Source organism: Notolepis coatsorum (genome assembly GCF_963971535.1).
Source record: "Notolepis coatsorum genome assembly, chromosome: 8".
NCBI classification, from domain to species: Eukaryota; Metazoa; Chordata; class Actinopteri; order Aulopiformes; family Paralepididae; genus Notolepis; species Notolepis coatsorum.
Window position 1 is genome coordinate 92739910 of NC_140172.1, and position 17386 is coordinate 92757295.

At 45.6% G+C, this 17386-nt stretch overlaps 1 protein-coding gene across 1 annotated transcript in view; it reads left to right on the forward strand.

The window, feature by feature from the left end:
• acer3 (alkaline ceramidase 3) overlaps positions 1-17386 on the forward strand; it is a 62295-nt gene that overhangs the window by 32125 nt on the left and 12784 nt on the right. Inside the window, exons 7-8 of the mRNA XM_084319808.1 lie at positions 5654-5712; positions 5836-5937. Coding sequence (XP_084175934.1) covers positions 5654-5712; positions 5836-5937 — 161 coding nt within the window. The remainder of the gene's footprint in view (positions 1-5653; positions 5713-5835; positions 5938-17386) is intronic.

Here is a 17386-nt window from a genome sequence, read left to right on the forward strand (position 1 = left end):
TGCCGGAATACAGTGGTGCATAGTACACAACTAGACCTAATCCTGCAGGAATACAGTGGTGCATAGTACACGACTAGACCTTATCCTGCAGGAATACAGTGGTGCATAGTACACGACTAGACCTAATCCTGCAGGAATACAGTGGTGCATAGTACACGACTAGACCTAATCCTGCAGGAATACAGTGGTGCATAGTACACGACTAGACCTAATCCTGCAGGAATACAGTGGTGCATAGTACACGACTAGACCTAATCCTGCAGGAATACAGTGGTGCATAGTACACGACTAGACCTAATCCTGCAGGAATACAGTGGTGCATAGTACACGACTAGACCTTATCCTGCAGGAATACAGTGGTGCATAGTACACGACTAGACCTAATCCTGCAGGAATACAGTGGTGCATAGTACACGACTAGACCTAATCCTGCAGGAATACAGTGGTGCATAGTACACGACTAGACCTAATCCTGCAGGAATACAGTGGTGCATAGTACACGACTAGACCTAATCCTGCAGGAATACAGTGGTGCATAGTACACGACTAGACCTAATCCTGCAGGAATACAGTGGTGCATAGTACACGACTAGACCTAATCCTGCAGGAATACAGTGGTGCATAGTACACGACTAGACCTAATCCTGCAGGAATACAGTGGTGCATAGTACACGACTAGACCTAATCCTGCAGGAATACAGTGGTGCATAGTACACGACTAGACCTAATCCTGCAGGAATACAGTGGTGCATAGTTCACGACTAGACCTAATCCTGCAGGAATACAGTGGTGCATAGTCAGGGGTGCAGTCGTAATATCAGAACTGCCTGGACACCACGTGCACGCATGCTCCCACGCACGCTCATGCACGCGCATGCGCATACATGTTCCCTCGCCTGCCATGTGTCCACTTGCCTACCACCACAGAGACTCTGGGATCGAATCCAGCTGTCAGCGGTACCTGCGGCTTGGTCAGTCGTCCCTACTAACACAATTGGCAGTGTTAGCGGGTGGGAAGCCGGCGGGGTATGTGTCCTGGTCGCTTGAAGCCTTTCTCCAACGCGTTTGTGTTTCAGCATCTCTGATTGGCCAGGTCATGTGACATGTACGCCCAATCGTGGGACCGCACGTTTTTACACTGGTTAAGCTTAGGCGCTCTTTCGAAGTTGGTTAAGGTTAGAGTTTGTCTTAGAGCATGGCGGAAATAGGCGCAGAACTTGCCGTCCCACGATTGGCGCACATGTCACATGACCTGGCCAATCAGAGCGCAAAACGGGAACCCGGAAACACGGACGCGTTGGAGAAAAGCTACACGCGTCCTGGTCGTTGTAAACTGCGGTTCCTACTGGTCGGTCGGGGCGCCTGTTCAGCAGGGAGGGGATCGGGGGGAAATAGCATGAACCTCCGCACGCGTTACATTCCCCCAGTGAGAGTCCTCGCTGTCAGTTAAAAAGAAGTGGCTGGCTGACTCCACATGTATCGGAGGAGGCATGTGGTAGTTCTACACCCTCCCTAGGCCGACAGTGGGGCAATGAGCGCAATGACCAGGAAGGGAATTGGCATAACGACTAAATTGGGATGGGAGCAAAAATACAGAAAATAAATAAAATAAAAAAATTATTAAAATAAAAAGATCGATTTTTGGAATTTGTGAATTGTCATTCATATGTGAATCGACGTTCCCCCCACCCTTACCAATTAACAAACAAGTTAATCAAATATGTGAACTTACTTAATTTACAAACTATCGAATAAGTCTTATGGTGATATGTAAAATGATTCAATCACATGATGAAACTTATCTTATACAATGGCATGCAAATTTCTTGATTCTGATTGGCTGAAACAGTGAAGTTGCCGGTTGTTATTTAGTATACTCCACGTGACCCCAGAACCCGCCCACAACCGAATAACTTTCTTTTCGAATGAATCCGCCGTTTGTCTTTTCCGAATGAAACCAAGATGGCGGACAATAATCTTTATGAATGGATGTATTGATTGCGTCATAACGACTCATTCAAAAAAGATACACTCACCAGGAATATGTTAGTTGTTTACACAATGTTGGATTATGTAATTGGTTTGTCATGACCCATTGTAAAACAAAATATAAATTGCGGGTGGGGTTCTGAGGCTGAGTGCTCTCTGTGTCTGTGTCCGTCGCGCAAAAGCTGGCTGGCAGTCTCATTGAATAATATAAGTGTGGAAACGTATACAACAGGAGAAGCCGGAGAAGGAAAAAAGACATGCTGACATTGACGAAAATGAACTTATTATTGTACATTTTGATCTATGTACATGTATGATGTTACCCCGAATATGTAAAGCCGAGGGCACCGACACGATTTACACCAATCATTGTTTAAGAAGCACAGTGAAGTTACCGGTTGTTATTTGATTGATTGATTGATTGATTGATTGATTGAAAATTGTATTAACAGATTGCAGAATGGGTACAATACAGTACAGCTCAATACACACAATTGTTAACACAATGGCGCCCGACCACGGATAAATACGTGTTTCGAATCCATGCTTAATGGACCGAAGGACGGATATATCCGTGGCAAGTTGTTTTGGCTTTTATTCCATTTTAATAACCTATTCAAGGTCGCCGAGCTGCACTGCAGATGTACCCTACTCTTTGAATTCGAGAAAGTGCATTACCGGCCAGATCCTCTTAGGGGCGCTATCGCGATAATGCAGTGTTCCCTGTGGCCGAAGTTGTCTTTTTTTATTTTATTTTTTTTCACTTTTTTCTCCCACTTTCTATATTTTCTCCCATCCCAATTTCGTATCATCCAATTCAACCCTCCCCTGTCACGAACGCTGTTTCTTGCCTCCCACAAGCCGACTGCAATGTGGACTAAGTCATACATAGCACAAGTCCCCTCCGGTACTTGAGGTAACAGCAGTCGCATCTTTTCACCTGCGCAGCTCGATCTCTCAGTGGCGAGGAGTAACGCATGGGAGGCTCACGCTGCCCCCGACACTTCCTGATTCCACTGCGCAGGCGCACCAACCGACCTGTAGGAGTCGCTGTCCACAACGCCCGATCCCCACCCATCAGTTTCCCACCTAATACGGCCAATGTGTATTAGTACGGATGACCAGCTAAACTGAAATCAAATGTGGAGCGCTGGGCTCGAACAGGCGAGCCCAGCGTCTCCAGATTTCATGGCGAGTGCCTTGCCCACTACGCCACGTAGCCACCGTAAGTTGTCTTTTTTTTTTTATCTCTAATGTCGTTTTCTACTCACCTGAAGCGATAGCTATTGTCTGTTGCACGGAATACGTTTTGGATCGCGGATTTCACTATGCAATAAAGGGATTTATCATCAGCCAATGGACATATCGATCTACCAGATGGCGATCGATAACGGGGAAATGCTCAGGGGAATCCAACCGGCTCATGGTAAGATCTTTTTCACGTAAATTACATGCTGATCGGGCCTTGTTATGATACTCAACCAGGCGATTAGCGTATGTGGCTACTTAGACGAACACGGTTATTGGTAATCAATAATAAGAAACGACGTCCCCCGCCCCCCCCTTTCATGCATACATGCTTGAGGATCGTGCCGATCATATGCAGTTTGAGTTTTAACTGTAGCTTATGTATAATGGAAATGCCATTGGATATAACGTTAGTAGCTATTAGCCCTTTATCTAGCCTTCCAGGAAATATACTAGACCAAATGCCGTATAACGCTTATATTCACGGCGCTATAAAATGAGAACGTATTGATGAAATTTTTTTTTCTTTAAGCCATTTTGAAGGGACGGTTTATGGTCTCAATTGACAATGAGAATGGACAGATAGCAATACTATAAAGTATAGATTTAGCTCTACAAACAGCCCCAAGTCTGTTTACATTATGCTGGTCATCTCTAGTGATATTAGGTCGCTTTCACACAGGGGCTGTTTGGTCCGGATTATCGGACCAGAATTCGATAGTCCGGTTTTTTGGGTTTGTGTGAATGCGCGTCGAACTCGGTCCGCGGACCAAGCAGGCGAACTCTGGTCCGCCTGAAAACGTAGGTCTCGGTTCGCTTCATCGGACCAAACACGAACCAAATATAGGAAGTGCTAATTATTACCACTGCTCGCAGCATTCAATGCAAAACAAGCACACTGCATCTATCTCTCTCTCTATCTATCTATCTATCTATCTATCTATCTATCTATCTATCTATCTATCTATCTATCTATCTATCTATCTATCTATCTATCTATCTATCTATCTATCTATCTATCTATCTATCTATCTATCTCTCTATCTATCTATCTATCTATCTATCTATCTATCTATCTATCTATCTATCTATCTATCTATCTATCTATCTATATATCTATATATCTATCTATCTATATATCTATCTATATATCTAACTGTGCATCTTGGGAAGAAGGAAGAAAAAACGCGGCTTATTATATTGTTATTATTATATATATAACAACGTGGTGTACAAGTTGTTTAGCGAGAGGATGGTGGTAATCGGCTTCAATAGAACAACTCGCCTCCGCTGATCTGGAGCCAGGGCTCGCACTCCACACACAGACACACACACACACGCGCGCGCGTGCACACAAGGGCTCGCAGCCACACACACATTTCCACTGTCCAATAGATGAGCGCCCTTTTCGACCGCGTGACATTGTTCAGATAGTTTGGTGTGCCTGACAGATTGCTATGTGAACGCAGGCGAACCAAATGAAGAATGCAACAATGTTGCAACTTCACCACCAGAACCGCACCGAGTCCACCAAAACTATATGTGAAAGCGACCTTAGACTCATCCCAGTGGCCGCCAATGTGTTAACAGTGTGCGTTCAAGTAGCCATATTCACTGATCGATCGCTTGCGTGTTACAACAATGTCCAATCCGGCTGTAATTTGGGTGAATAGTATCCTACCATCAGCCCATGTAATCGCCGGCAGCATTTAGTCATTATTCATCGGCATCTGATAGATCGATATGTCCATTGGCTGATCATAAATCCCATTATTCCAGGCTGAAATCTGCGTTCAGTAATGTGATCAAAGATGGAGGATGTTCGGCTGGGATCCAGGCTCATATGAAACGCCCCAGACAGTAAAAAAAATAATTTTCCCATTCGGCCTCAATGATACTGCAGTGGAGCGATGGCGCCCCTAAGAGGATCTGGCCGGTATTGCATGTCGCCGATTTAAATCTGGCGGGTAAATCTGCAGAGTCAATCCGGGATCTTGATCCGTTTATTAATATGGAATAAAACAATAACAACTTGCCACGAGTTAACTTGAAGCACCGCACCTCCCTCTGCTTCTAGACACAGAGGCAATTTTTTTTTTTTTACCTACTTTTTCTGCTGATGGTTTTGTGAATAAATCTCTATTATGCTTCAATTACTGTGTGTTTATTCTATAGCAATAAGGTTGGGTGAATTCGGCCATTGTATAAAAGACATTACACCACTTGTAGTCGTGTGTTATATGAATTAGATCATGCCTCGGGGGGTCTAACAACCCTCCGCTGCGCGTCAGGCCTAACAACCACCCCTAGGCATGATCTAATTTCTATAACACACTCCTGCGTGTGATGTAATGCTTAATTATCGAAACTGGTCTCCTTGTTTTAAACACTAAATTCTCTTTCATGTTTTTCGCAGGTCATGTACGGTGCTCTGGTAGCATGTCTAGTGATGCGGTCAATCTTCATAGTTACCTGGTCAGTGGCTCAAGAGGAATTAAGACATGGCTGTACTGGTTATTAATGTTCAGTGTCACAAGTCATTTGTGACATATCAAATATATATTTCTTCTATTTATTTGCTTGTTTATTAATTTTTAGGGTCTACCCCTGGCTCAGGCCTCTCTGTTACACCTCCTTAAGTGTCTTCATGTTGGGATTCCTACTGTGGAACATTGACAATATCTTCTGTGACACACTAAGGTAAATATGTAAGGGACAATGCATGGGGTACTGGGCTTCACACATTCACCAAGGGGAAATAGTATTCATGTCTGCCAGTCTTTTCTCCTTCATTTAACTCTTTAACTCCCACCATGTTCCTTTGTTGTCATTTGTCCCATTTCTTGTTAACCCTTTTGAGGTGCAGGTTTTTCCCCAAAACATTTCCTCAGAATTCTATTATCGAGTTCTATAATTATATAGTTTTCAATGACCATTAACTCAATCAGTGCCAGCTATTGGCCTCATCCTGTTCTAGCTAGGCCACACTTTAAAATATAGGAGTGTGTCACCTTGTTTGTAGAACTAAATCTATATTTAGCTATAGGTCCAATGTCATTGTCAATTGACAGTATGAACCTTCCCTTCAATATGCCATAAAGAAATATTTTTTTTATCAATACGTTCCCGTTTTATACCGTGATGAATATGAGCGTTATATCGGAATGGTCTGGGATAATTCCTGCAAGGCTAGTTATAAGGCGCTAAGCTAATAACGTTAAATCGATTGGCGTTTCGGCCCTACACAAGCTATAGTTAAAAATCCAAATGCATTTGATCGGTATCATGTTCCATCATGAATGCATGAAAGGGGGGGGGGGATAATTTCTGATTATTAATTACCAGTAACGGCATTAGTATTGAATGCTAAAAACGCTAATCAGCTGGATCGGTATGAAAACATTGCACAATCAAGCCAGAATTTACGTCAGAGATAGTCCTTACCTGTGGCTGTGAGTATTCCAAAAATAATATTCCAATCATTTGATCGCCATCTGGTACATCCAATGTCGATTAGGGCCACGGCATAATCAATCACAGCATATGCATCGGATGTCCCGTAGACGTTTAGATGCGACCGATTGAACCTATAGCCTTGCCGTCTGGTAAAAATATGCGCCCGGAGACCTTACAGTGTAACACAAGGGTCTGGAACAAGGTTTACTGCAGCTCGATACTGCCACTGGCTTAAGGCGGCGAGCGCCAAGCAGGAAACGCTTCACAAGAGGGTGGCTGAACAACACAACGCCCTCAAACCCCTCATGATAAGAGGATATAGCCGCAGCATATACCCTCACCGTCGAAGCCGACAGTCTATCAAGGAGAGACTGAAGGAAAGCAAGGACAGCATCCAGGGGGCAGGACACTGGGTCCCGGCCCCCCACCTTACACCACTCTTGGAACATACGCCACCTACCCGCGTAAAGCGCGATAGTGGAGGGAGCACGCGCATTCCGGATGGTGTCAACCACAGAAGGGTCCATCCTCTCCAGACTCACCCTCTCACCAGCCAAACCATCAGAGGCTGGCCCAGCACAGGGGGCTGCCACAGCGACCCGGCCGCTTGAGAGAGTGCCCGCGATGACCAAGGAACAGGCCACGGCGGGGCTACCAATAGCTGGATCAGGACCGGGAACCACATAGCTGTGCCCCGGTCCGGCGCAACCAGGATCAAGGTCCTGTGCTCCCACCGTACCCGCTCCAACAACTGACCTATCAGGTGTGAGGGGGGGAAGGTGTACAGAAGCCCGGGCGGCCATGGATACACTGAGAAGGCATCCACCCCCAAGGGAGGATCGTCCTCCCGACTGACGGAGAACCACAAGGGGCACTTGTGAGATCATCTGCTCGCAAACAGATCCACTGAAGCTTCCCCGAAGCGATCCCAGATCTGCCTGACTACGTCTTGGCGCAGTTCCCACTCGTCGTGATGAGGACCGCCCCGCGACATCACATCCGCGCCCACATTCTCCTTGCCAGGGATGTGGAGCGCCCTCAGACTGCGCAGATTGTGAGACGCCCATAGCCAGAGCTCGACCGCCGCCCGGTGCAGATGGGTGGAGCGTACTCCACCCTGTCTGTTGATATACGCCGCTGCTGTCATACTGTCCGTCCTGACCAAAACGTGCTCGCCTACCACCAAGTGGGCGAGCCGTCTGAGGACCAGGAGGACCGCCTTCAATTCCAACACATTGATGTGCAGGGCAGACCGGGCAGCATGGATCGATCAGCTGCCCCCTACTGCGTTGGTACGACACGTCCCCCCCCCATCCCGTGAGGGAGGCGTTGGTGAAGACCGTGACGTGTGAACGCCTGCTGCCCATGGGGACCCCGTTGGTGAGGATACCAGTCCTCCTCCAGTGGGCGAGATCCCCCCGTATCGACAAGGGAACCGTCAACCGTTTCCACTTGCCCCTCACCGGGTCTATTTTCATACTGGAAAACCACCTCTGTATCCTCCTCATGAAGAGGAGGCCAAGAGGGACCACAGCGTGAGCAGATGCCATCATACCGAGCAGGCGCATCACCTGCAGCGCCGTGACCGTCCCTCCAGGACAGGAGGATAGACACTCTCCGTTGCTCCGAGAGGGTTGCCCTCATGGGCCTTGAACTTAGAACCAAGCCCAAGTACTCCACCTGTTGACTGGGAAGAGGTGTACTCTTCTTCCAGTTCACAGCAAAACCCAGCCTGGTGAGGAATTCCACCACCAGCCTGGTATGAGACCTGGTGACCTCCTCTGACCGGCTGAGGAGCAGCATGTCGTCGAGATAGAAAATAATTCGTATCCCCTGACGATGTAGAGGCTCCAGCGCGGCCTCTACGCACTTGGTGAATGTGCGGGGGGCCAGAGAGTAGCCGAACGGCAACCTCTGGTATTCGTATGCTACGCCCTGAAAAAGGAACCGTAGGAACTTCCTGTGAGGAGGGAAAATCGGGATGTGAAAATACGCATCCTTCAGGTCTATGGAGGTGAACCAGTCTCCCACCCTGACAGCGAGTAGCAGGTGTTTGACGGTCAACATTCTGAATGGTCTCGCCACAATCAGACGATTGAACGCGGACAGATCCAGTATAGGTCTGACACCTCCCGTTTTTTTGGGCACCAGAAAATAACGGGAGTAGACGCCTGACATCGCGTCCTCTCTCGGGACCACGACTACGGCCTGCTTCGCCAACAGAGATTGGATCTTGTCGGCCAGAGCTGTCACTGCTGCTGACCCTGATAATAGGGTCTGCACCAAACCTGAAAATGGAGGGTGGGGTTGTGCGAACTGCAAGACAAGCTCCCGCCTCAACGTTCTCTCCATCCACCTCGACATATGGCACTGTTGTAGCCATATGTGATAATAATCCCAGAGCGCACCCGCCGCCAACTGGCGCTGGGCCACAAGGAACTGTAGATAGGCGGCCTCCCACTGTGCGTAGCCTCTGAACCCGCCAACCGTGTGGGCAGGGCGTTCCGTGGAATCGGGACAACGGTCCCTGATACAACCCACGAGGCAATCGCACCCAAGGGGGGACCCTGACAGAAAGGGCCGGTTTGATACGGGAGAAGCTGACATCAAACTAGGTGACACAAGCTCCCCCACTGAACACCCGTCCAGAACATGCTGAGGAGTTGTTCTGCAGCCGGACATGCAAGGCGTGAGGACCCCATGGGTTCCTACACACCGTAGCCCTGCAGTGATATTACTATTACCCAAATCACGCGCGCCTCTTCTTTTCATACCACTGCCGATCTCGCGGGAGTGGGAGGCATCAACGTGATACCCCGCCTGGCGAAGGCGAGGTCGGGGTAACCCGTGCTGAGCATTATTTTGAAGAGGCCTCGAATCCCCCTGCTGACCACCGTCGACAGTGGCAGCCGTAACACCAGGCTCACCAATCGCACAACGCGTGGCGAGGGAGCCACGTGACAGCACAACATTCTCACGGACAGACCCAGGCTCAGCCATCAACTGGGTGTCAGCCCCTGTCCCCATGAGAAGCGAAACGTGGGGCCGCATGCGCTTCAACAAAGGCTCGCGGCCCGCAGCCAAAGGAAAACGATCAGAGCCCCTTTTCCGCTGGTGTTGGGGGAGGGAGTGATCGGGGAGCGGGCTGCTCGCGGCAGGACGGCGACGGCTTGTATATTCCAAGCCGAGCTCATCCAACATGGCCGATCCCTCGGCCGCCAAGGCTGTCGGCCTTGTGGACACCTGTTGACTCAACGCCCAGGGTACCACTGGCGGGGGAAACATGGCCGCCTGTCGAGGGCCTCGCCATAGTCGCTGACGAGACCGTGCTCCAACCTCCGTCTGCATAGCGTGAGGCGGTGTGGGACCTAGGTCAACAACCGCCTGCGTCTCCGCAGAACAATCAAAGAGTCCTTCCGCGGAAAGAGGAGCCGTGAGGAGAATAAACCTTTCTTCCTCCCCAAGAGGAGACTGCTCCAACCAGAAATGCCTATTAACAAGTGTTGATAGCATCCTAATCCTCCCCGCAGTTATAGCTTGTGACTGATTCAAGATCTCTATAACACCAAAAACATGCAAAATGAACCGGTTAAGAGGAGGGAAAAGCGGTGACATCCCACGGCGGGGAACATTAAAACAGTGACCCAGCATTATAGCACTAGTGTTAGCAACGCGCTCCAAGATCGCCTGGAAAACGTCCAACTCAGAGGGACGTTCACCAAGACATCCCGCCCCTGGCGCCGACACACAACTCGGTTGTCTAACATAACAACAAGCAGCATTACTAACACCAGCGTTAATGCCTGATGACACAGAACCTACCTGTGTGCGAGTCAGCTCGATAGCCAAACCTTGCACGCTGTCCCTCGATCTGCTGCCACAAGACGAGGAAACACCAGGACAGACCCGACGTGCCGTTGGAACATGCCGAGAAGATTCCAGGGGTTGGCAAATCTCCGGTGAATACTCAACATTGCGCAATTTCTCTATACTTTTCATAACGCTAGTTCACAGGGTGCAAGCATCCGCCATGATGGAAACGAAATAGAGGAAGGGCGAGTGGTGACCACGCCTGCTGCCTTATAGTACGGCATTGGGGCGGGGCCTGGTCAGATGCTGGGTGCATTTGTTTTTCGTTATATAACCAAGTCTCCAAAACGGGATAAGCTAAATACTAACATGGCGATTGATGATGCTGCAGACACACGCATCGATGTACACATTCAATAATAATTGCGCACGATAACAAGGCAAAACACGAACAGTCTTATTCCCCAATGGCAGGAGCGATAAGTCTTAACTCACACGGTGTACTCATGGGTAGGTTCAGTGAACGACTGACAATCTGACTAGTAAGCAGGGAGGACATATAAAGCAAACTAAACTACACACCAGGTACCAATAGAGCAGTGCTTCTCAAACTTTTTCTGTCAGGCCCCCCTTTGGCGGACCAAAATATTTTGGGCCCCCCCCCCCTCGCCCCAACAAAATAGTCATGAAATGGGCCATGTTTAAATTTATTGAAATAACACCAATATCGTGACCTTTCAAATTGGCCCTATACTATACTATACTGAAACTAGCTGAAACTAGCTCTCTAGGTGGTATCAGATGAGATTTCAAAGAGTTCGTCCAAGAGTTTGGATGGAGATGTGTCAGGAAGCTTTGTCTCAATGTTGTCTAAACGTTTTTTTTATCCAGAGTAACTTGGTGATCCTTTTCTGTGTTTTATTAAATAATGATTTTCAGATTTTGAGAAATGGTATTTTCATGGAGAACAGTGCAGCTGCAACCGAGAGCACTTTAGTGATAATTTTCTGTAATCTAAAAAATAAAAACGTTTTATTTTTTCGTTTTTTTTTATTTTATAAATCTCAAGGCCCCCCGGGCTGTCATGCCTCTGCGCCCCCCCTGGGGGGCGCGCCCCCCACTTTGAGAAACACTGCAATAGAGCAATCAGGGCAGATAGACAGGAAATTACCATCGGGTAACGCTAGGGCTTTTGCTCCCAGATGAGAGCAAACCCCCAAACGTTACAGGAATATGCCAATACATTTTAGATGGAAACCAGGTATACAATAGAATCAGAACCATCTTGAGAATAAAAAAAATTGTCAAAAAAAGATAAATCATTCTATGATATTATCCAAGCATAAGCCAAGGCCAGCCCAGCCACAAAATACATTATTTGTAATTGTTGTGGTTTGTACGTGACCCCAAAAGCACAACACGGGTATCAATGTTAGCCAAAAACAGGACGTAATTTATTGTAACAGAAAAAATGCAACACTTCCCCTTTAACCTTTTCACTGCCACACGACATAAGGTTAACCCTTTACTATCACTTAACCTTCTGTCGTGCGGCAGTGAAAGGGTTAACTGGCTGTCGTGTGGCAGTGAAAGGGTTAACCTCTGTATTGTCGCAGTGTTTCAAGTTTCAAGTTCAAGTTTCTTTATTAGTTGTCATACAGAAGTACAGAATACTTTTATACAAAATGCTTCTTTCTGTTTCGCTCCAGAGACTGATAGATAATAAAATAAGTATAGCAAGTATAAAATAGAAGTCAAGTACGTAGACAAACATTTTCAGTATAGTAGTAACTGAGTTACCATACAATATACTATACAGTGCAAAGCAGAAGTGGGATGAGGTACAATTTAGGTACAATATAATTTACAGTAAGGTGTATGGGTTGTAGTGCAAATTCTTTACCGATAAATATAAAGTGTGCTTAGGTGTACTAAAGTGGTTAAAGTGGGTGCTGCAGTGAGTTGTATGTTTAAAGTGAGTGTGTGCGTGTGGATGTGTGTGCTGTGAGTGCATTTGATGGTTGTTACAGTACATAGTGTTATTGTTCGTTGAGCATCCTGATGGCCTGGGGATAGAAGCTTCTTCTGAGTCTTTCTGTGCTTGCCATGAGACTCCTGTATCGCTTGCCTGACTGCAGCAGTTCAAAGAGGCAGTTGTTTGGGTGGCTCGAGTCTTTGATAATTCTCTTAGCCACCCGAACAACTGCCTCTTTGAACTGCTGCCGTCAGGCAAGCGATACAGGAGTCTCAAGGCGAGCACAGAAAGACTCAGAAGTAGCTTCTATCCCCAGGCCATCAGGCTGCTAAACGAACAATGAATGAACACTACACAACAACAACCACCAAACACACATAGCACACACATCCACACGCACACACTCACTTTAAACAAACACACTGTAGCACCCACTACACACACTTTATAGCACACACCCACTTTAAACAAACACACTGTAGCACCCACTCCCCACACTTTATATTTATGGATGAAGGATTGCACTACAACTCGTACACCTTACTGTAAATTGTACCTAAAATTGTACCTCATCCCATTTCTGCTTTGCACTAGATAGTACTGTACATTAGTACACTGCATAGTATTGTGTATTGTATATTATATGGTAACTCAGAACATTGTACATATGTCTATACCGAACAACTGTGACCTCATTTTCTTCTTCTAAATTCATGCTATATTATGTTATTATGTTATTTGATACTATCTTGTCTAGCACAGTCTCTGGAGCGTAACAGTAAGAAGCATTTTGTATGAAAGTATTCTGTACTTCTGTATGACAACTATTAAAGAACTTGAACTGGAGAGTGGGAAGCCCCCCTCCAACTGTGCAGTGAAATGGTTAACCGTTTTGGTAGTGTGGCAGTGAAAAGGTTAAGGGTAAAAATCAGAACGTCCCCTTTAACACATTGGACGCCAACAACGTCATAATTCGTTATTGCCCGCCATGCATTGAACGCCAACAACGTGATAATTCGTTGTTGGGATCAATATAAATTTTTTTGTCATGGCATTCATAATTCATCCAGCCTCCCTGCGGGACTGCAGCTGCACCCTGTCTGATATTGCAACACCTCAATACCGCCGCCTGGTGGATGATCGGGCGAGTTACACTCCACGCCAAACCGGAAGTGCCGCTGGTGCATCGAGGAAATCCCTCCGGCAGTAATATCTTGTTAAGTGGGTCCAGACAAAGACTCGAGTGCATCGGATCACTTTCAAAACGCTAATAATCTATATGATTTCGGCGTTTATTGCGTCATACAAACGGGAAATGGATCTAGCAGATCGACGTCAAATAATTGGAATATTTTTCCTCCAGTCTCATCGGCGAACGGTAAGAGGAATATAACGTTATTTTCAGCCCGATTGTTTATTCATTTCACGGCAATCCATCTGAACAATGTATCAACCCATACTAAATAAAGCCGTTACTGACGATCAAGGAATTATAACCCCCCCCCCCTTTCCTTCACGCATGATGAAGCATAATGTATACCGATCATATACATTTGAATTTTTTAATATAGCGTGTATAGGAAAGAAACGGCAATCGATAATCTATCATATGCTTCAAACCTAGAACTCGCGTTTTTGGAATTACAGCAGAAAACCTTAAAAACATACTTATATTCTCGACGGTATTAACACAACAATGTATGAATGAAAAAATATAACGTTCCCACATCCGGAACGATAGATACCCGATGTTGATAGTACCCGATGTTGATAGGAATATCGATATAGCTATAATATTTAAAAAGTTATAGCCCTGCAAAGAAGGTAAACATCTCCATAGGCTTACAGCGGTGGCAGACTGGACCCAATGATGGGTACTGTTACGACCCCTGTGAGTCTAAGGGTAAAGGGCTGTAACATAACAGTTGGTTGACAGAAAAGATGGACCACGTTTGTAAACAACAATGATATTTATTGATAGATGCAAAGGAAGCACATGTAGCTCAAGGGTGAGCCCAGGCCAAAACAACAAACAAACACCACTATACTCCAAATAAACCCAATCTAATCTATGGTAAAAGAAATTACATTACCTAAACTACTCTTACCTAACCAAAACAGGAGAAAACAATATCCAAAGGAAATGGCAGCTCACCCCATCTGTGCTTCCTGAGAAAGAGAGAAAAACACATTAATGATACATAAAACAAAGGCAGAATATATACAAAAACAAACTATAACTAACAATGCTCTCTCTGTGGCCATACACACACACAAGGCAATTTCCACTAAGCACAAAGGCCAATAAACGAAATGCAATATTGTCAAAGTCAAGGTTACAAAATCACACTAGGCCTAGCCTCATGCCAGAGAGAGAGAGTGACTGAAGTGAGAAGCCATGTTTTAACAGGTGTGTGGTGATCCATGATTGGGTGGTGTTGATTGAGTGTTGGAGTCTGGAAAACCATCCACCAATCGGTGCTGTGCTGGGTAATGGAAGGGCAGGCCTGGCAGGGACCAATGGTGGAGGGAACAATGGCTGGAGGGAGGAAAGAAAAATGGAGAACACACACACATGGAGACACACACTGGGGAATATATACATTGGGATGTAACAGGTACAATGCACGGCGCCCAATGTGTTAACACTTTGGGTGTCATGGCAGGGGAGGAAATTAGGCGACTTTACTCGCCAATTGCGAGTATTTTTTACGTTTGGCGAGTAATTCATGAAGAGCACTCGCCAGTCTGGCGAGTACTAGTAATTACAAAAACAAAAAAATCATTCTGCAATCTGCTGATTCGCTCACTGGCACAAACCGAACTCTGACTCCCCCCTTGATTCCTCCCATTTGCGCCACATAATAATCAGACCATAACCAATGAACATCATCGTTGTACAGATGCGCTCTAAGCTCCTCCAATGAACACTCGTTTTCTAGAAGATGCCGCCCATCTAGGGGAAGTGGACAGACCACTGCGCGCAGACCTACAAACTCCTGCCACCGGCAGCCGGCTTGACAACGTAGACGAACTTACAAAAACACATCAGTGGATGAAAATAATTGCATGTAGAGTCGTCGCTTTCGGATATCAGTGCGGTCTGACATGGGGGCGAACAACAGCACGTGACGCGTCTCCTTCGAGTCGGATGAGAATGACAAGTCAACCAGCATTAGCCGGCTAGCTACCTAGCATGTAACAAGCTACCATAACGCGCATTCAACATAGTGGACTATACTGAGCGGCTTTGCTTAAATGCAGCCGAGTGATATTTTATTATTACCGGGTTCCCCCCCCATATCACCACTCGCCCATAATGCCCTTCACAACGGTGATGTTGTCATACTTGGCATTCAGAATACACCTGCTGAACCCCTAGCGTTGTCGATTCGGTTCCAATGTATTGTCATCTTACAGCACAAGTACAGTACAACCAGAATACATTTGGCATACAACCAGAGTGCAAATGTAACAAGTCAAGTTCAAGTTGTTTTATTTAGCTATTACATTACAGTGAAATGCTTGGTTCTTTCACTGCCCAACTCAGTCCAACCTAAACCAGCCAACCCAGTATTGATTGATTGAAAACTTTATTAACAGATTGCAGAATGGGTACAATACAGTACAGCTCAATACACACAATTGTTAAGGGGATGCAGACCAGAGAAGGACTTTAGTCTTGTTTACATCAGGGTCCCCCATTTCAGTCCTGTTTGCTTAATGCCTTGTCCACTTCCTCCACACTCCAATATGCCCTTCAACCCTGCTCCTGTCAAACCTGCTCTTTCCATTCCCTCCATCATGTCCCCCCTTTCTGATGAATATTTCCTGCACTTAAGAGTCAGACACACATTCCTAGTAGTTGAGCTGTGATGAATGAATGAATGAAAACTTTATTTAACAGATTGCAGAATGGGTACAGTACAGTACGGCTCAATACATTCAGTTCAGTTCAGAGTTTTTTATTTGCCACATGGAATAATACAATCATAGTTTCTTCATTAAAAAAAAATCATAAATAGCCATTCCATGGACAAAAGGAGCAGGAAGAAGAATAAATCTTATAGTTACCTGCCCCTTATTCCTAAACTAACATGTATTTTCTTAATGGTTGGCGTATAACCTTATTTACACAAATAATCATTTATACCATTATAAAAGAAACACAATCCATAGTTAAACAAGAAACATTTAAATAATAATAATAATGATAAAGAAGAAAAGAAATTTCCATGCAATTGTTAAGGGGATGCAGACCAGAGAAAGACTTTCGTCTTGTTTACATCAGGGTCCCCCATTTTCAATTCATTTTCAATTCATCATTCAGTATAACCTAGACGAGCCCAACCCAGCATCTTTCACTGCCCAGTTCAGCCCAACCCAGTCCAGAATAGTTCCCTCTTTCATGTTAATATGTGATTTAATGATGTAATATTTTGAAGAGTAGAGACAGTGTGATTAATTTACTATGATTGAAAATCAATTTAGACGAAGACGTACAAAGAAGTAATTATCACAATTAGCGATTTTTTTTGTCTGGTAAAAAATCTGTTTGGCTGGTAAAAAAAATCAGATACCCGCCAGTTGGCTGGTAAGCCAAAAAGTTAGTTTCCTCCCCTGTCATGGGTTAAATTCATTATCAACCGTAGGTTGCCGGCTCTATTTGTCTATAGAGAAAGTCCCCTTCTTTGCAGGGCTATAACTTTTTAAATTCTATTGCTACATTGCCATTATAGGGCCCATTCAAAGTCCTATATGTATTGTTCATTGTGTAGCAACGTTAAATTTTTTCATTCACATATTCATAGTAAAGTATGGTCTAATGTATAAGTATGTTTTCATCTCTTTCTGCAGCTTTCTCCAGAACGTGATCTATAGCCCCAAATACATTATATTGATGATGCA